Source organism: Alligator mississippiensis, chromosome 8 (assembly GCF_030867095.1).
Source record: "Alligator mississippiensis isolate rAllMis1 chromosome 8, rAllMis1, whole genome shotgun sequence".
In the NCBI taxonomy this organism is placed as follows: domain Eukaryota; kingdom Metazoa; phylum Chordata; order Crocodylia; family Alligatoridae; genus Alligator; species Alligator mississippiensis.
Genome location: NC_081831.1, coordinates 59,144,392 through 59,165,089, shown reverse-complemented (window position 1 = coordinate 59,165,089; position 20,698 = coordinate 59,144,392). Strand labels below are relative to the sequence as shown.

General features: G+C 45.1%; 1 protein-coding gene across 1 annotated transcript; it reads right to left on the bottom strand.

The window, feature by feature from the left end:
- Window positions 1-5,200: 5,200 nt before the first annotated feature.
- On the bottom strand, window positions 5,201-20,353 carry ITM2A (integral membrane protein 2A). Its single transcript, XM_014607218.3, has 6 exons — window positions 20,206-20,353; window positions 16,372-16,503; window positions 14,932-15,120; window positions 12,420-12,530; window positions 10,570-10,720; window positions 5,201-6,288 (listed from the first exon to the last, which is right to left on the bottom strand). The coding sequence occupies exons 1-6, from the start codon at window positions 20,287-20,289 to the stop codon at window positions 6,200-6,202; spliced, it is 756 nt and encodes a 251-aa protein (XP_014462704.1). The 5' UTR covers window positions 20,290-20,353; the 3' UTR covers window positions 5,201-6,199.
- Between the last annotated feature and the right edge of the window lie 345 nt (window positions 20,354-20,698).

The window sequence follows — 20,698 nt, the reverse complement described above, 5'->3', positions numbered from 1 at the left end:
AGAGGAGGTTAGATGAGTATCTAGCTGGGGTCATCTAGACCCAGCACTGTTTCCTGCTTATGCAGGGGGTTGGACTTGATGATCTATTGAGGTCCCTTCCGACCCTAACATCTATGAAGCTATGAATCTATGAATTCTAGAGATTATGCAGAACCTACAGGTTACCCTGCTATGGATGTTTTCTTTAAAGACCACCCCTTTTCTTCCTAGTGAAGGCAAGCCTGAAGGTTTTACCTTGACCACTTCACTATGGTAGAATTTTAATATTAAATTTACATGCTAACTGAAATGTTTAAAGATGTATCTTTTTCATACTGCAGACCTAGTCAGCCAAACAGTCTCTTCTTGCTGTAATGAGAAATCTCCATTCTTTCATACAAGCTACTTATGTTCCAGTTGCCAGTGTTCATTATCATCATAATGGACTGATGTTATTTCAATATTTCTATACAAAGATGCTTTAATCAGAAGGACCATCTAGAGCAAATATCAGTTAATTCCAGTGGGCTCTACCTCCAGGTGTTTAAACACAAACAGCAGTTCGATTTCCACAGTAGGGCTAGAGGGAAAGACAGCTGTCGTGATGCTTCACTGCAAACCTATTTTTACGGCATCTGTAACCTACAGAATCGCTATCTTCTCTATAGTAATATAAAGATTAACACCTATTGCACATCTGCTCATCTAGCTTAAGTGCCACGCACAGACTTTTCTAATAGAAACACTTCAGAAACTGCTGCAAAGGTCAGTAGTGCATCAGCTACAAAAACAGGAGCAGCAACTTCTCTTTAGTATAGCTCCAAGTCCAAATAAACTTTAAATACCTCACATGACAGTGTAAAGGAAGGAGGGGGAGGGGGAGGGGGTGGGAAAGAAAGTTATGGAGCATCCTCTACGCTAGGCTTTTGCAGGCGCATGCATTTTCTTAGCAATTTCATAAAACTTCCTCCCACTCTTGAATATAAGCTTTAAAATTCCCCATACTAGCTAAATAGATACTGTAGTTTTAAAGGATTAGAAAGAAAGCCTGTATATTGGCCTCCAGACAGCCTTTCACCAAGCAGATATGCAAGTATCCCAGCCATCCTGCAGGCAGGGGCTGCCAATGGACAGCAGTTTAAACAGATCTACAGTAGACAATGAGTATGACTGTGAGTATAATGTTCTTGTGTCTTTAACACTCAGTTGCTTTACCGGTTTTTGAAGAACAAACTTAAATGGTAAATCCTTTCTGAAAACTTGTATAATATAATATAAAGTTGTTATACATAAGTATTCCATAACAGGGAAAAAGCCAAGCCTGGACTAGCATCAAATACAAAATAGGACATTTGACATCCTTTTATTTTTTTAGTGTTTCAGTCACAGTCAGTTTCTAGGTAATCTAGCTCCCCCAAAAGACCTTATTTTATAAATACATATGAATGATCATTTTTGTCTCTTGTCTTATACTGAAAATTTCTTATATTGAAATGTTCTGCTTTCACAAGCCTCAAGTACTTTTTTTTTTAAGCAGAGAAAATAAGACCTTCCTTTCACTTGGCTTCCAGTAGTAAGCTTTAATAAATGCTAAAGTTTGCTTAAAGCCCCATCTGCTGGTCAAACATTGCACTTAGTACTGTACTAACGGTATGGTGGTATAATTGGCAGTCCAGGAAAGATGCAAGAGACAGATTTTTTTGGATGCTGTTATTTTTATTGGAGCAACTGAATAGTTAGAAGAGATTTTATACACATTTTTCAGCACAATGTACTGCTTTGTACTAAACTGCTAGTTGACTGCACATCCAAAACAAAAATGTCTGAATAGATTATAAGCAACTCCTCTAACCACGACCAATTTAATTTTTTTTTCCCAAAAGGGCTTTATTGGCAGAAGGCAAAGTACCAACCTGGCTGTTTGGAGACACTCACTGGTCATGCCTAATAGTTTTTGTAACCTCCCAAGTCTAACAGCTTCAGTACTAATAGGCTTGTCCATATTCCAAAACATGTGCTTAGTTTTATGGACAATAAATGACATGTCCTTACTCAGCAAAATATTTAAGTAGCAAATACTTCAGTGCATTGCTGGACTTGAACCTGAGCTATGCACCTCTCAGTAAGATGTCAAGACAAAAATCCCTCAAGTTTACCAAAGGCTTCATTTGTAGCCATCAACAACTTCCTGCTGCTCCCCCTTTAAGCTAGAATTGCTTTCCAGAACAAGTGTATGCAGGAGACTAGTTTTCCAAGAACAATGGGATGCAGTGTTGAGTGTGTGCGCAGGATTTGTATGTGTATTACTTTATTTACCCTAATCCAGGACTTAATAGTTAAAATGACCACCCCAGTAATCAGATTCTATACATGGAAAAATTGTCAATGTGCTACAATTTTCCATGTATAGAATCTAATTTTTGGAGGGTTGTCTTAAATTCATCCACCCCACTGCCACAGCAGGGGAAACTGCATCAGTGAGCCACAGCCTAACCCTGCCATGGTCCTCCTTTCTCCCTACCCCAACTTGTTCTGCCATCTGCCCCCTCTTCAGTGCCTGCTGAGCCTGATGCCTCCACCTGCCCCCCATACCTGTGCTGCACCTATCACAGGGATGGACAAAATAGCAAATCCAGCTGGCAGGTGGATTCCGTTTCCCAGTAGCCCCCATGCACATGCCTGGGGCAAGTCTCCATGGAGACCCCAGCCACAGCTACACTGTGATAATGCAAAGCTGGGGTTGTCTTGGAGACCAGCCCTAGCCATGCTGGCAGGGCAGGGCAGGGCAGGGCAGGGGGCTGCTCCGGAGCCGCTGGGATCTTGCAGCAGGGTTAGCTTGGTCTGGGGCACGGGTGGGCAACTATTTTGGGTGGAGGGCTGCTTACCCAGTTTTGGCAAGCTGTCAAGGGCCACATGGGTAGCCCCACCCCTTGACAGGGGCCCCACCCCCTGGTCACCATCTTGGGACCAATGTCCCAACGTTTTTGGTCCCAAGACATTTGTCCCAGGGCCAGCACTGGTGGGGCCAAAGTGGGCACAGGCTGGCAGGGGTCTGTGGAGCCAGGCTGGGTTGCACCAGCAGGGAGCTGGCCCAGTTCCATAGAGCCCCTGCTGGCTGGGACCCTGCGCTCCTGCCACCCTGCTCTGGACCCTGCTGGTACTGGTCCCAGGACCCTGGTGTGGGCCCTGTGCTCCTGCTAGCTCCTCTCTTGCCCTGTGCCTGGTGCTTCCTGCTGCAGCCACTTGCAGCCCACGGGGCTGTCCAGACCAGGGACAGGCAGCCCCAACATGAGTTGCAAGCGGCTGCAGCATGGGGCAGGCGAGGGGCTGCTTTCCACCCTCGCACTCAACTTTTCCCCAGGCCACTTTTCCCTGGGATCCTCCCCTACCCAGGGTCCTCCCCACCTTCCCCCTTACCTGAGGTTCTGGCTGGGGTAGCCATGTGGTCCCAGACCAGAAGCCCCCACTGGGGCTTCTGGCTGGGGAGGTGGGGCTGGGCAGGCCCTGCTGTTGTGGCAGGGACGTGCAGGCAACAGATAGTGGCTCTGTCCTGGCTCTTCGCAGCGACAACCTGGTCATGACCTGGGGCAGAGCTGTGATCCGCTGCCCGTGCACCCCTGCCCAGAGCGTGCAGACTGCAGATAGCAACTCTGCCCTGGCCCCAAACCAAGCTGCCCCTACCACAAGATCACAGCAGCTCCAGAGCAGCCCTCCTGCCTTGCCCCGCCATGTACCCTGCTGGCATGGTTAGGGCAGGTCTCCATGACAACCCCAGGCTTGTGCTATCACAGCGTAGCTGTGACTAGGGTCCATGGAGACTGGCCATATGTGCAGGGGCTGCTGGGAAATGGAATCCACTTGCAGCCAGATCCAGCCTGTGAGCTAGACTTTACCCATCCCTGTCCTACCATTTTTATTCTTGCACCTACACCCCTGGCCCCTCCCCCCGCCTCCCCTCCCCACTGAGACTTCCCATGAGCTGCAGCTCTGGTTCCATGCAGTTGCAGTGGTGGTAGCTCTAGCCCCAGGAACTACTATGTGCTCCATGCCATGGGCTAGAGCCACAACTGATGGCAAGCAAGCCATGAGGGTGGGGAGGGAGGGGAGGTGGCTGGTGTGGCTTGGACTCCAGCCTTGACCTGGGCTTGGGGCTGCAGTCAGAACCACAGAAGTTGCTTACTCCCTGTCCCCCCCAAACCCTTGCATTGTATTCAAATCCAAGGAAAGAGGTGCTCTTCCCTCCCCCTCCCATTTTGGGGGTGGGAACTCATCTTGGATTTGAGTAAATAAAGTATATAAGTCATGCAAACCAGGCTTTGAGCTACAGGCACAGCAGAACCATAGGAGACACTTTGTATATAGGTAAGTCATAAGACATGTTCCCTCTTCAGTTTTAAGATAAAAAACTTGCAGGATTCCCTTAAAAATATGGGATAAAGGATGAAGAGTTTTGCAATACTAATTCATCCTGGTTGCCATGCAAGTATAGCTGAAAGCTACCCAGCCCCAGTTCAGCTCCCCACCTGCTGGAAGCTGCACTTAATGCTGCAGGCAAGGAGCAAGGAGTAAGCAGCAGTGAAGGAGCTGGACAGAGGCCAAGCCTTCTGGATACATGGGGTGTATGTTGCCAACCCCAGCTCTAGACTTATGGATGGTACAGCTCATTTCAAGATGCACTTTGTTTGAAGGAAGTTTGAAAGGGTTTGTTGTTTGTTTGTTTTTTAAATAAGGCCATATATGCCTCAACATCTCTTCACTGATCTCAACTTCCGGAGGAAGTCTTGTGAAGGTATTTTAGTTTCAGCTCTCGCAGAAGTGTAAGGTACAGACCATATTCCAAAGTTTCCCTACCTAGTGAACTATAGTTTATGGCTCCTAAGTATTGTTCAATTCAGTCCCAAAGGCAACAATTTGCACGAGGATTGGGAGACTCCTTCCCCCATCCCCTCCAAAAGGACCTGGAACTTTTAGAAAGCTTCCAGAAAACCTACACTTACAAGATGAACTTAAACATTCTTTAGTAGTACTTGAAACATGGGCTGGTTAGGAAGAGGGACAGACCAAGACAGACAGAAGTCCACGGCCCAAAGACTGTAACCCTCCTTGCTGCTTTTCCAGAGACGTTAGGCGACTCCCACTTAGACCCTTTCTGCATAGTTTGTTAAGTCTCCCAACCCCCCCCCCCCCCCCAGTGTCAAATTAGAGACAAAAACACCACAGATGTAGAGAAACATTTATTATAGGGTTGCAGGATTTATGCCAATATAAAGTCCCTTATTAAAACAAACTCAAGTTTATAATATGTAGCACACTAGCAACTCTCTATCTTCTTCATACTGCAGTTCTCAAAGAAAACAATACTGACTGCAGTAGTAATGCTACTTGCTCATAAAAAGTTCTGATCTAAAAAGTTTGTGTACAAGCCAAAGTAGTTGAAATTTACAGCTAGTCACATTCACAAATGGGCCATACCAGAAGAGATTTCATGAAATAGGAAATTACAAGATAAAGCAACTCGGAACCAAAATACTGACAAAACATTGAAGTGTAACTGCATCTTAAATCTAACTAAATACCACAGAAAAACAAAAGCAAAACAAAACAAAAAAAGGATAAAGATTTAGAAACATAAGTTTGGGAAGGTTCCAAATATACATACAAGTTCAATACAGTAATTGCACAAAATGAAGAAAGCAAGTTAGAGGTTTATGATCACTGAGGTTAATTTTACATGCTTCACACATGGAAGTTAATAAACCTTTAACAGTAAAAGTTAAAAGGCTTTCTACCAAAAGACTGAGTGCAAAGCTATTCTAAAGAACTACACAAAAATGTGCAAACCACAGATTAATACATTAAATTTAATCATTCTGTGAAAATCAAAAGGTGGATAGAGTTGGTTCTGGCCAAGGAATTAGTTGCCTTTTCTTTTTTTTTGCCATTCCAGATTATTCTAAAATCTGACACATCCAATGAATGAAATGATCTTATTCTTTTAAATTTACTCAAATTTCTGTTTTTACATGAAAAACTAAATATATGCTGTTATACCAAGGATCAAAGAAAGCTGAAACTGTGAATTTGTTTTATAAACACAAGCAATACACAGAAAATGCATAAGGCTTTTGATTATCACTGCACATTTTAATTGAGAAGTCAGGCTCTGTAGCTCAGACTTCCAAATGAAGATGTGAAATAGTCACTTTCTATTCAGTGCCATTCACTGTTGACAGATCTTAGTTTCAACGACAAAAGAATTTTCGAAATGTCTGATTGCATGACAGTTCTCAACAGAGCGCTTCTGGAAACCTGTGTGGAAGAAAAGACAAAAATCTAGGTAAAAAACGAATAAATACATAAAATAAAATTGTAACTGCTGGTGGCAAGTTGCTTTTTTCTTAGGACAGGGATTGTCAACCGGGGGCACGCGTACCCATGGAGGTACTTGGGAAGGCCCTAGGGGGTACATGTGGGTGGGCTGGGAAGGCATGTGGCTACCCCACCACCCCATGTCACCGTTGCCCAGGAGCAGGGATGAAGCGGGGTTGGGGGGGAGCGCACAGGCACCACCTGGCCAGATGTGGGGGGAGGGGGGAGCTCGCATGCAGTGGCTGCCACTCCATATCCAGTCACACACACCCTCCCCTGTGTCTGGCTGCCGGGGGTACGCTTACTAAAAAGGTTGAAAACCCCTGTCTTGTGAGACAGCAGTGGCATGACAAGCTAAGGCAAGATAAACACCCTCTATTAGTTCCACCATAGTCACTTGCCCATACATTTGTATGCAACCTTATGACTAACTGAAAGAACCCCATACCTATCTCTTAGAGGTGTGTTAACTTTCTAGTAACCAACTAGAACAGGTTCCTTAAATTTACAGTTTATTCTCATATTTAATAATTTCTCCATCTTTCTCCAGTATCTTCTTACCAGTTTACTATCTGAATAACTAACACCAAAATAAACTACTCAAGGCTATGCCATAAACCTATCTAAGCCTGAGACTTCCCAACAGATGTTTTCAGATCTGCACCACTCTACTGTTCAGAATATTCTGAATGGGTACAGAGAGCTATTCTTGTGTTCAGCCATTTTATGCACTGGTACCAAAACAAAGAGGAGGCTTATTTCTGTCCTAATGGAATGAACAAAATCTGCAAGTAACAGAACCTGGTTCTTCATAAGCTTTGACTGTGCTAAAATACTTAGGCTGAATACAGATGTTTGTTTCTCTCAGATGTTTCTTCCAATGAAACAATAGCTTGGGAATTGGACTGTACACATGTTCCAGCACCATGGCTGGAGAACTTCTTAGGTGATCTCTTCAGTCAGGAGCACTAAAGGGTTGCCACCTCTTGCCCTTAAGGGAGCCCATAAATTGACAACCTGTCCTCTCCTCTGCCAGGGACAGCTGCAGGCTGTCAAGCAGCAGCTGCCACAGACAGCCTCAGGAGGGTTCTTGCTCTGGGAAAATACTCCTCCTCATTCTGCCAATAGACTGATTAGCAGGAAGGGGGCATTCTCCTTTGATGGGAACCATTCCAGGCCTCTCTTGCAGGGAGAATAGCCCTGCTCTTTGTACTTCTTCAGGCTGGATGGGAGAAGTCCAGGGAGACTGGGGGAGCACTCCACTGCCATAGCAAGGTCCTGGGCATTATGCCATATGGGCACAGCAGCTTATCTTGTCCTGTGCTGCTCTGGGCTAACCCAGAACAGTGCAGGGTGAGGCAGGAGCATTTCACTGTGGTGGCAAGGCTCTGCATGACAGCAGCCTGCCTCACCCTGCTCTGCCTTGGATCAGCTGGGTGGCAAGGGGAAGCCAGTGGGCTGGGAGCCAGGCTTGGGGAAACTCTCCATAAGCCAAGCTCCTGGCCACTTTGGCTTTTAATCATGGCCTCCACTGCTCAGCTGAGCAGCAGGGGTGAGGGGGAAGGGAGAGGACGCTGAAGGGACTGGAGAGATTTGGGAGGCTTTCTTGTGGCCACTCCCACCCACTGTTTGGCTAAGTGAAAGGGGCTGGGCAGAGAGCTAGCTTGCAAGCCCAGCTCCTCCTCCCCCTCTTCCTTCAGCTAAGCAGGAAGTAGTGGGGAAGGGGAGAGGGGAAGAAGGCACTAAACTATATGGCACAGGAGAAACGTGGTAATTTATGATCAAATGTTTTGCACTAAAGGGCTCTCAGAATGATAAATCTGACAGAGAATGACTCAGCACCTTACTATTACCAATAACTTATGTAACGTAAAAACAAAGGGCATGATTTCTTCCATAAGGAAACAACATTTCAAAATATGCTAGGTGCCTGGAGATCCCCAACACTGCAAATACAAGTGACAAACAGATGAAAGGACCGATTTTTACTTGAAGTTTTAGCTTATAAAACTGCATATTTAAATAGTTTAGTTCCCCACCCCCCCGCAGAACAGCAGCTTATAAAGCCATTGGGAACTTTTGCACTGTATCTTATTCCGATTAATTTAAGATTTACTAGAACAATGCCCGCAATCCTCCTCTATCCCAGGTGAACTGTCTTGCAGGAGTACTTTAAGAGGCAACAAAATTGGGTCTGCAGCAGACAAATCTAGGACATGAATTCAAGTCAAAATGCTCTCAGAGAGCCTAAATTTCAACCCTTCATACCCAGCCCTGCATTTACGTCTTTGAGTTTAAACAGTTTCAGAGTCCATGATTGTGCAGAGGATATAGAAAGATGCTACATACTTAAGAAAAAATGTTTTGTTAAACAAGAACTTTAATGCTGAGTTTTAGTTCTAGGCATTTCTGTCTGCAGCATTCTAAAACTCAAAAGAAATAAAATTAAAAAAGGGAGGTGTAAACAAACTTTAGTAGCGCAATACTCACTGCATCACTATGACGTGGCACTACCCATTTTGTGAAAAAACAGACTTCCATATACAAATAACTCTTGGGGAAGGGACTTGTAACTTCTGTCAGTATTAATCATGAGTGACTGGTGCCACCTGAATTGGGAGGGGGGGGTGGTAAGGGGGCATGTGCCCCTCCCCACCCCCTCCCAGCCGCCAGTCAGTGACCAGGGGAACCAGGGAGTCCTGATCACGCTGACTGGGAAGCGCGAGCAGAGCTCCTAGAAGTGGTCACAGCGCTCCCAGAAGTGCCAGGGGCGCTTCACCTGGCGCCCCCACTCCCCACCCAGTGCTTGCGGGGGGGGGCTCCAGTGCTCCCACCTACCCCCCCTTCCCGTTGCCTAAGCGGGGAGTGCTGCCTGTCAGGAGGTGCACCAGGGCTCTCAGGGGATGCACGTGCACCTCCATGCACCCCCTATGCGCCTCCACTGGTGCTAATGCGTATTACTAACATAACACGTTACTGGACAGTTAGTCTCTCCTGCACTCACTGTTCATTTGGACTGCAATCTTTAGCACAGTACTGGTTAATTTAGCTGCTATAAACTACTCTCTGAACTGAAAAGCATGTCTGTCATTTTAACAAGACCTTTAACAACAGCTTTTTAGCTGTCCCCCCCCCCCCCCCCCCCCCCCCCCCCATTAGTCCTACACTTGTGAACTTCAGGACTAAATTGAGTACCTGTTTCTGCTTTCCCAGTGCTTTAAACAAAACGGCAAAGAAAAACCCAGATTTGTCAAAACTTCGATAGGCTGATGGCATTTACATGAAAGGGACAAGCAAATATTCCAGTACACATCAAACAGAAAGAGGAAGAAGAATGGCAACTCCATCTTATCTACTTCCTCCAGGTTTTGGTAGACAAGATGTTACTACAGACCCTTACACCCAGACAAGAAGTCTCCATGCCATTTGTATTAAGAGTAGAGACTTAATTTCCTAAAAAGTGGGAGCAACTTAGCTGCACAGTAAAATTCTAGTATGAAAAAGACATCAAACACTGCAAAGATCTGCAATGCCAAAGAAGTTACAAACTTCCTTAGGACTTGACAGACATGTGTTAGCTTAAAACACAAAACAAAGAAAGAAAAAAAACTGTTTTGAAAAAGGACTGGTGCTCTTGGCTCACTCAAGTAATGGCTATTATTAAATCTTGCACCAGAATATTTAGGATGAGATAGTAAAAACCTGAATGCAATAGAAACAGGGTGTTTGTTTTTTTTCTGGTTACAATTTCCTCCCAACTGTTTATTACTTGTGTCAGATGCCAAAAAAGACTCCGACGTTTTCCCAGAGTCCAAAGAACTTCACTCCTTACCTGAAGCCTAATAATCCAAGTTGCATTCTTAATGCTCTCACTACATGTATTAATTTAAGACTGATAGTTCCCAGAATCCATTTATTGGTCCTGAGATAGAACAACTGAAGTGAACCAAGTACCAGTTGAGTTTTTGGGGATATAAATGAGAAATCTATATCCTGTAGCAGATGTACACTAACTTGGTGAAGAAAAAAATTTGAACTTAACAGCCTTTGAAGAGAATGCCAAAAGTCAAAACATTAAAAAAAAAAAAAAAAAGTGTGTGTGTGTGGGGGGGGGGGATTATTGTTCTAAACAGGCTACTTTGGCACCCACCTACATTTTCATCTTTCTTAAATGTAACCCTCCTGCTAAAGTAGGTTTCCTTCACTGGAGAAACCACTCACCCATTATCTGATCCCTGCGCTGCAGTTTGTAGGTCTCTTTTCCTACACAAAGTTGGTAAATGAAGATGCCCAAGTCAGATACATTATCTATCTCCTCTGTTACCACCATTTCTTCACGAACCAGGTAAGTCTGAGGCAAGTACGAACCAGTCTAAAAAAGGAGAGAAAGAGAAAACACAAGAAAGCTGTTTAAATTGTTACCAGAACCTTCTTAGGTAACTTAACTGAACTTGAATCTTACGAGCCGGCAGTGTGACGAAGCCATCAGAAAAGCCAATGGCATTTTATCGTGCATCAGCAGATGCATGACAAATAGGTCCAGGGAGGTGATACTTCCCCTCTATAGGGCGTTGGTCAGACCGCAGTTGGAGTGCTGCGTGCAATTCTGGGCGCCACACTTCAAGAAGGATGCGGATAACCTGGAGAGGGTACAGCGAAGGGCAACTCGTATGGTCAAGGGCCTGCAGACCAAGCCCTACGAGGAGAGACTAGAGAAACTGGACCTTTTCAGCCTCCGCAAGAGAAGGTTGAGAGGCGACCTTGTGGTTGCCTTTAAGTTCATCACGGGGGCACAGAAGGGAATTGGTATTTATTCACCAAGGCGCCCCCAGGGGTTATAAGAAACAATGGCCACAAGCTAGCAGAGAGCAGATTTAGACTGGACATTAGGAAGAACTTCTTCACAGTTCAAGTGGCCAAGGTCTGGAACGGGCTCCCAAGGGAGGTGGTGCTCTCCCCTACCCTGGGGGTCTTCAAGGGGAGGTTAGACGAGTATCTAGCTGGGGTCATTTAGACCCAGCACTCTTTCCTGCTTATGCAGGGGGTCGGACTTGATGATCTATTGAGGTCCCTTCCGACCCTAACATCTATGAATCTATGATTAGAGTTCAGCCAAATTTTTTTAATTAATATTTTATGAAACCACAGCGAACTTCTCAATGATCACTTGGTAAATCAATATTTGACAACTGGATTTTAAATTGTTCTGTTTTACTGTTAATATGGCCAGAACATGGGATTCATTCTTAACATTACCTATGTACCACGAAGGGTCACATTCAGTTTACTACTGCAATACAATACCAAAGTTGTAATTAGTAACTAGACCCCTTTAAACAAGACTAGCAGGGGACAAATTGAAAAACATAGTCCTAAGCATAGAAGCCCAAATGTTAGTTCTATATCTCATCTTAACTATACAGTATAAATACATATTATTCATACATATACACATCTATTATGTAGCTCTATATATAGAGATACCTATATTGGAGGGCTGTATGCATAAAACATTAGCACCTACCTTTAGAATTTTGAATTGGAAGCGGAAGACATTTTTTCTTTAACCTTAAAAGCACAGCTGAAAGTGCCTTTTTTGGCCAACAAGTTGTTTTCACATTTGCATCACAATGCGTGCTCAGATATACACTCCAGGTAATCAGAAGTCAGTAACTTGGGAATATAACATCACACAGTTCTTTTCCCAAGTTTTCACTGAACCAACACAGCTGGTCATTCCAGTAAATGACAACTAGGTTTAGACTTTATTCTGTTTCACCCAATATTAATTTCTTCATAGTGGCCAGATCAGCTGTTATTTGCAAGATTTTAGATTTCATAAAAAGCCAGGTACTTCGCATATGAAAGTAGTAGACTTGGGGGAAAAAAGTGAAGCTCTCTCTATTCAACAGGTGCAACATATTCTATGATTTACCACAATTCAGCAAGAAGAAAGGACTACACTTTTGGGGAATGAAAGGGTTTAATATAGCAAAAATGCTAGACACTGCTCCTGAACTTCACTGCAAATTAGAAATCACATTAACCATATCAAACACAGTTGTACATACCGCCAGTTTTGCAAACAGGTCCATCAGATTCCTTGGTGGCATAACAATGGATGTGTTCAGAGGGATCACATAGCAGTTACCCAGTTGCAAGTCAAGATAAGCAGTCAGAAGCTATTATGGAAAGAAGTTAAACAGCTGTTTTTGACAAAGCAAGGGCTATCTCAGTTTGTGACCATTATAATCAACTGTTAGACTCTAAAAACAAGACTCGTTAGGAAGTCTAGGAACCCAAGATCAGAATAAGAAACATAAGAAGAAGGCTATTTTTAGAATTAACATTAACAGTTAAAGTAAGCTTACAGCAGATAAGCTATGGCTCATATAAAAAGCTTACTTACTAACAGGAACTGAAAAACTGACTACCAGACCATAAATGTTTTTGTTCTTCAGTAGTTCATATCACATAGAATACAATTAATAACAGAGAAAGTCTTGGTATTGTCGAGATTTTTTTTGTAATTACAGCAATCTAATTAAAACGTGCCCAGTTAGAAACAGTCTAACAGAGTACAAGTGATTTGATCACAAGTTACAGTGCTGCGAAGAGCAGAATCCTTCAGGGTCAGTGCAGTTTCAATACAAACACTAGTCTATTTCTATAAATTATACTTTTTCCATGGTGCTTTATAAAACTCCTGACAAAGATTCCCATACAAAGTGCCCAATCCCTTTAACTAATGGTACAGTTCTGTGACATCTAGCCTTAAGAGCCAGGGAAACCAGATATCAAAAAAGCAGCAACATGCAAAAGTGATGTCATTAATCTCAATTTTATGTATCAGTATCACTTTCAATACTGTATAAGAATAAAACTGGTGCCACAAAAACAGGGAAAAACCCTTCAAAATGAAACCAAGAACTGCACTAACCACTGGTTTAAATACCAGTGATTGGAAGGCAAGGAGGGGTGGGAGGGGTAAGAGATTAAGATTAAATTTTTTTGTTTGCCTACTAAACTATTAGCTCTAGCAAGTCACAGAACAGCTCCACTGTTCTGATCATCTTCCTCTTTGTCAACAGGATGTGAGCAGCCAGTACTCACTAACATCGTGCAGTTAAATTAGAAAGAAAGACACTGAATAGTTAAGCAGAATTATGCCGTTTTAAAAGTTAACATATTCAGTCATACTAAGCAGAGACAGGTTTTATCATGTGATGATAAAAATACTGTCCCAAATCAAAAACAAATACGTCTCTGATGCGAGCTTCCAACTGCCCCACATTTATATGAAGTCACTTCTACAATTCACTTTTGCTGAAAAACTGAAAGTTGCTCCCAAACACTAAGAGCACTTGCAACAAGAAACCAAGGGATGGTTCATATGAACGTCTTTGGATTATATCATTATTTCTTCTACCAGTCAGATGACATGAACTGGTTTCAGTACTCTGGAAAAAAAACAGTTGCTTTCAAAAACCTAGGTGATTTAAGGACTGTCAAAGAAAATTTTCAGACTCCCACTGCTAAAGTGAATTCAATCTCACAAAGGCAAAAATCTAGACACTGAAGAGATTAGCTGCAGTACAAGTATAGCATATACAGGCAGAGGAGAAAGAGTATATCATATGAAGAGCACCAAGAGAGTGAATGAAAGAAAGCTATAGTTTATATAAAAAGTGTGTGCGTGTGTTGCAAACACATGAATAAAAAACTTGTGCACTTGTATGGGTTTCCCTAACTGCATTCCAAAAATTAAAATTTATCTTTAGAAATACCGATCAGCCAAGGATTAAAAAACAAAGCAAACAAAAAACCAAAAACCCCTTCGTATAATTTTTTTAAAGCAATTTTAAAATCATTTTTGCTTCTGTAACACTTTGGAAGAGTTTCCCCAAGATAACACAAAATCAGGTTTACTTCCTCTCAATGAGGGCTTTGTTTCTCCCATTCTCATGCAAAAATCTGCATGGCTAAATTTTCAAGAGTACTTAGGATAGACCTTATTGAGCTCATTCTTGTGGTGCTGGTCATCCAGTTCTGATCAGTATTCGTAGTTTCACTTACAGCTACTCAAGTTCTGGAAAAAAGACTGGTTAGGTACAGGATTCAAGAATTAGACAGGAAGTGGCTCTGAAATCACAGGTATGTCTGCACTGCCCACAGCAATGTAGTGCAGAAATACCCAAGTTAGCTTAGGTGTTGAAAACTGCCTGGCTACAGTGGCAGAGAGCTCCATATTAGCTCATCTGTTTTGCTCCTTGAGAAGTAAAATCAAAGCGATTTTCTTTAAGTGTAACAGAACTAGATGTCAAGCTACAGAGTTTACACCTATGTTAGTAGTACAGCTAAGTTTGTTTGGATAAAGGAAACTATTCAGTTCTTCAGAGCCAAAAGCTAAATTTTCAAAAACGTTTAATTGCAGGAAATAAGAATTGCATAATTTTGGGTGCCAAGTTTATTAGTCTCAAGAATAAAGTCATGGCAATGCCATTTAAGAAACAATCATCTAGGAAAGTCAACAGTAAAGCCAGTCCTTTCTTAACAGCTTTAAAATGTTCCTTCTTTACTCACCCTGTCAAAGTCATGAACAATAGCTGCTGGGTCACTATCTGAAAACTTTGGAACTGGAACATCAATGATTGCAATGTTGTCATCTTCCCTAATATCAGCTTCTTCTGCAATGGGCAGGAAGTATGGTTCAACAGCACGATCCTGATTTTCATTTTCGACATAGCACATTTCTCCACGGAACACCTTATGCTATAAAAGAGAAGAGCATACTAGCTTAATTATTTCGTCATTGCATACTATTTTTAAACACAAAATCCTAAGTTTAGGGCAGCCCTTTCTTTCTACTACTAATGGTTTAAGTGTCACAGGATGGCACAAAAGGCGGAAGGGGGGGCTACAGGGGCTCAGCCCCCTCCCCTGCCCCTCCAAACGCAGGGCAGCAAGCATAGCCACAGGGCACCCAGGCCGCAGGTTGCTGTAGCAAAGTGAGGGCGGGTGGCACACGTTCAGATACACACTCAGCCAGGATCGCAGTCCCGGCCCAGCACAGCAGGTAAGTTTCAATCTACTTTCTTTGTGGCTGGGCTTGATGGGGGATAGATCGAGACCTCCACAGTGCAGGAGGGAGTGGGGCAGGGGTGGATGATTCACCCCTGCCCCACTTCCTCCTGCACTCTGTGTGTGTGTGTGTGTGTGTGTGTGTGGGGGGGGGGGGGGGGTGTCTTGATCCCCAGCCCCATTCCCTCCCTCACTGCTGGGGGGAGGGAGGGGGCAGATCCAAGGCCCCCGCAGTGAGGAAGGGAGAAGGGCACAGGTAGGAGGAGGAGCTGGGGCCCCAGCTGGAGAATGCACAGGCAGGAGCAGGAGTGGCACCCCAGCTGGGCGGTGCAACAAGCAGAGGCCGGGGGGGGGGGGGGGCGGGGGGGGGGGGGGGGCATGTGCCCCCCCCCAATCTGTGTGTGGGGTGGAGGCGGCTGCCGCTGTGCTTTGCTCCCTGCTGCAGCTGCCCCAAGAGCAGCATGGCTACGTGCCTGCTGCTGCTGGGTGGCACCACACCCCCTGCCTGCCTGGCAGTAGGATGCACGTGGCGTTCCGTGGCTCTCGGGGCAGCAGGGCTCAAAGCACAGCCGCACCTACCTCCACCCCACACACAGTTTGTGGGGGGCCTTGTTCCACCACCCAGCCCAGCTGGGGCCCCACTCACTCCAGCCCCTGCTAGGGCCTCAATCTGCCTGCCCCACTCTGCATAGCCTTTCTCCTCAACCCGCCCCTTCCCTCAGACCTATCTATGGGGTGGGGCTGCACATGCTAAGCCCCCCCCCGATAATTTTTTCTCCCTCTGCACATGCAGGACAGTATCTTATTTCAGTCCTTAGATGGGATTTTAAAGTCAATTATCACACTGGAAATCCTTTAAGTCTTACATTTATTATTGGTGAATATTTTGCTTATGTCTATCAAAAGTAGCACATGTGAAAATGAACAGAACACTTCTATTACCCTAGGCATGAAGTACTTGTAGATGCAGGCTCCACCAACCACAACTCCTGCCAAGATGAATGCAAGACCCAAAAGTGTCAACAGGCATCTTCCAGATGAGTTTTCATTTCCATGTGTGGCAATTTCTGGATCCTTTAAAAAAGGAAAGGAGAATAAGAATCAACAAAATTTCATTGGCTTGAATTTAATAATATTTTTTCTTCTTCTAAGACTCAAGGTGCTCAAGCTTGACTTGAAATCAACAAGGAGTATCACTGCATAACTGATGGGAATAAAAATGTAGGTGTCAGGCATCTGAGAAACATTCCATTGGTATGAGAGATTAGGATCAGTCAAATCAGTGCAATGAAAACAACTTTATTATAAAATATTATAGCTAACAGGAGCTAATCCAAAAATCTATTGGAATTCTGGTTCTCCTTACAGACTGGGGGGCAGGGGGATTTAGGAAAAGATATCCTTTGAAGTCCTAAACCAGGGTCTTCAAGATTTTAAAAGCTGCAGGCCAAAGTGATGCAACTCAGTCTGAGGTAGGCCCCTGCTGGATCCCTCTGCGGCTGCTGTGCTTGTGACCCAGTTGCCACCACATTACTGCCGCCATCCCTACTACAGAAGCAAGATGAAATCACTTGGCAAGGCCAGATACAGCCCCGGACTGTGTGTTGCTTACCCTGTCTTAAACTGTTCACTTTATGAATTAAATATAGGCTTTGTCCATTATGGCAATAATTTATACCCACACTAATATCCAGACAGGAAGATGTCCAACAGACTTAAAGCTGGCCACTTCCAACTCTTACAAAAATAGGTAAAACTCCCTCTTACTTTCAAGATATGTAACATACTTCTTAATCAACAGGACCAACACGTTACAAGAATCTGTTTTTTTAAGCATCAGAAATAGGCTTGAATTCCATTTGTTTAGATTTTTAAGCTGGTTTCAAAGGGTTTGTTTGTTTGTTTGCTTACTATGGTGACCTGCTTTATCCCTAAAAGGAAACGAGCTTGAATAGACGTGAAGCCACCAAATGTCAAATCAATCACCAATTCCCTGATTCTTACCACCAGTTTTCAAGGTTTACAGTCAAATCATGTTTTCCAATTCTTTCTATACTTCTAACAAATTGCATAAGAACCCCACAAACATGGGAAGTGAAACAAGTATACACTAAGTACTTCTGCACCCTTCCACTTTCCCAACCAAGTAAAAGCCAATACTTCAGTTAAAAGGTGACCTAAAGCTGACAGCATCCCTTGGACTAGGCATGTCAAATATACAGCCTGTAGACCAGATCTGGCCCATGGAGCGTTTACAGGAGCCAGGTATTCAAAGGTACAACCCACCACTGAAAATCCAGGGTTGGGTAAACATCAGCGAACTATAGCTGCATTAACCCGCACAGGTCCCTTATGCTGCTTGCCACACAGTCTGGATCCAACCCAGGGATGCCAGGCGAGTGATACCTGTGCCCCAGACACACATGTGACACCTTACACTGAATGAGAGTAAACAAACCAAACACACAAAGGGCTGCAATTCATATAGCAAGTCACAGTAAGAAAGATAAATATTTTTCTTATAGATTGCAAGTTATTTTAGGACCTCTGTTATGCAAAGTATATATGAATGTGTGTGCGTGTATGTTTTGCTGAGTACAGCAACATGAAAGAATATATACAGGAAAAACCCCCATAATTCCCAATAAACTGGTTTAATACACAACCCCCCACAGTAATGTCTGATACTGGCTAGTTGTTACACTAGTATTCAGCAAGATAGTAATTCCAGAAATGCCAATTTCAAATCCAGGTCCAGCTTGTGCAAAACTTTCATCTGACTAACATTTGGACTAAAATATAAAAGTCATGGTGGCAGAAGTAAGGAGTCATATTACTCCTCTGCAGAAGTATGAGCCCTTTTCTACCTCCTGCTAGGGTGGCCTCCAGGTAACCCAGCTATGAATGGGTTCTCCTAATTCAGGCTGGGGAATCCAAGGCAGCCAGTCTTGGTGCTGGCAGCACCACTCCTTTCTGTGCTCCTAGCTACAGAACCTGGAGGGCCTTAAACACATTGGTGTACAGGGCCATTCAGTCCATGTGGACTTGGGCCTTTTGATAAGATAGCACCTCTTAAAATTAAGATTCTTTAAGGCCATTTTGCTTTCTCATAGACTTTTTCTGCAGTTTTTCCACACAGAGTGCACTAGATTTGTGCAACAGCTTTTCGCAATTGTTTTAACTAGGATTGCTTTCCAAGTCTGTAAGTATTTATGGTCGACTACAGGTACACTATAGCCTTGTTTTAAACTAATTAGAGTAGGCTCTAAAACCCTAATGAAATTGCCATGTTGCGCTAGCCAATGCATATATAAACTAAAGACAATTTCTGCCCCAAAGAGCTAATCATTTAAGTATGCCAGGAAAAAAGAGGTTGGGAGGCACCCTTTCTCCCCCCCACACACAATCTGTGCAATGTCACTAGACCAGAAGTCATACCTGGAGCTCCATCCTGACTGTCAGGTTACAGCAGAATCAAACACTGGTGTACCAGGGGATACTGTGGCTTTACTTATTGTTAAATTCCCTTAAGTAGCCAGGGTACCATTTCAATTTGTAAGGGCAGGCGGGGGGTGGGGTGGGGTGGGGAAGGAACCCACACACCAGACCACAGGTGCATTGGTTTGTGCAGGCAGGTCGAGAGACACCATTTGCCTCTTCTTACAAGGACACCCTGTGTATTTCACAAGCACTAGTGTCCCATATAAAATTCTTGTTTGTGTTTATTTTAAAACGTGCCATTTCAGCAAACCTTCCTGCCAGCAGAGTCCTTTGCATTCTGCAAGCCAGATAGCAAACACGAAAGGAAAAGGGGAAAGTGGATATTGACAGTACTAGATGAACTGTAGTCTTGAGGTGGGGGGATAAATTTGTGTAAGAGTGAAGCATGCAACTACCTTTAATAATAACACCCCCCCCCCCCCAAAACAAGTGCTTTATTCCAATGCAATGCTGAGGAAAGAGTTTAGTTGACAGAGGGGCACCTACATCCTACAGACGCTTTATGCTCAGTAGACTAGTTCTACTGCACATTAGGGCATCATGGCAAAAACTGTGCTAGTGTGCAATGGCATTAAGTCTACTGCACAAAAAGACAGTGCACCCTTGCTACTGCATATAGCAATGGCTACGTTGCGTTTAGGTAGTACTTCGTATTAGAAGTACTAAACTTAATGCACAGTAGCAAGGACGCATCAATGCACACACACAAACACGCACAGACAGCTGCAGCTCGGTTTGACAGCGCATTCTGCAACCCTCAAAAGCAGCAGTCGTGATCACAAGCACTGGTTTCATTTAAAGCAAAATGAAACAAGGCAGGGGCAAGGCACAAGGCACCGAAGTTTACTTTGCCAAGTGCGAACAATGCTGGGAAGCCTGCAGCCCTGCGAATCACTCTGTTAAAGATGCAGTTACGTCTAAAAAACAAAAGCGGGGCCAGCAGCCGCGGCCAGAGACAGCCGAGTGCGCTCGGCCCGGCCACGCACGGCCTCACAAATGGAGCCCGGTCCTCGCCAGGCCCGGCCAGGCTCCGCCGCTAGGACCCGTGAGGCCCGGGGCCGAGCTGCCCCTCCCCCGGCGGTGGCCCTGGGACTGGAAGGAGGAGGCGGCCGCCCGCACCCGGCAGGGCCCGCCGCCATTTTAGCCCGTGAGGGAGGGAGGAGGGAGGGATGGCGGCGCCGGGCTCGGCCCCCTCCCCGCAGCCGCCGGGAGAAGATGGCGACGGCCCAGACTCGCGTTGCTTCGCAGGGACCGCAGCCCCGGCCCGGCGCGCACCTTGTCGGCCACCAGCGCCTCGGCAGCCTCCTTCTTGGGCTCGTCCTTGCGGGCGAACGGCGAGTGGAAAGCGATCTTCACCATGGCGCCGTGAGATCTGTCCGCACCAGCTGAGCCGCGGAGGAGGCTGCGGAAGGGGGCGGGGCGCGGGGAGGGGCTAGTGTGGCCCCGCCCCTCTCCTCGCTGCTCCGCTCCGCCCCGCCCCGGCCGGGCCTGGCGTTGTGATGCGTCTGCGCCTGCGCGAGGCTTGCGGGCGCTGGGGGTGGTTGCAACGGCCTTCGCTGGCGGTTGGGGGTGGGGACCGGTGCAGTGCGGGGTGTATAGGGGCGGGACGTCACAAACAAGGGGGCGGGGCCTCCCGCCTTGGCATCGCGGTCATGAGGGCAGGGCCGCATCAGGTGCCGGCGCTGGTCCGGGTTGAGAGTTGCGCAGGGGCAGCGCCACAGACCCCCATAAACCCAGAACCAGGTTTCCAACAATTAATTGGTCTAAT

Excerpts from the sequence above, each read along its gene's own strand:
- ITM2A (XM_014607218.3), bottom strand. The coding sequence starts at position 20,289 with ATGGTGAAGATCGCTTTCCACTCGCCGTTCGCCCGCAAGGACGAGCCC. Across the intron at positions 15,121-16,371 it reads ACAAGTACTTCATGCCTAGG|CATAAGGTGTTCCGTGGAGA; the intron begins GTAATAGAAGTG and ends TCTCTTTTATAG. Across the intron at positions 6,289-10,569 it reads GCGCAGGGATCAGATAATGG|GTTTCCAGAAGCGCTCTGTT; the intron begins GTGAGTGGTTTC and ends TCTTCCACACAG.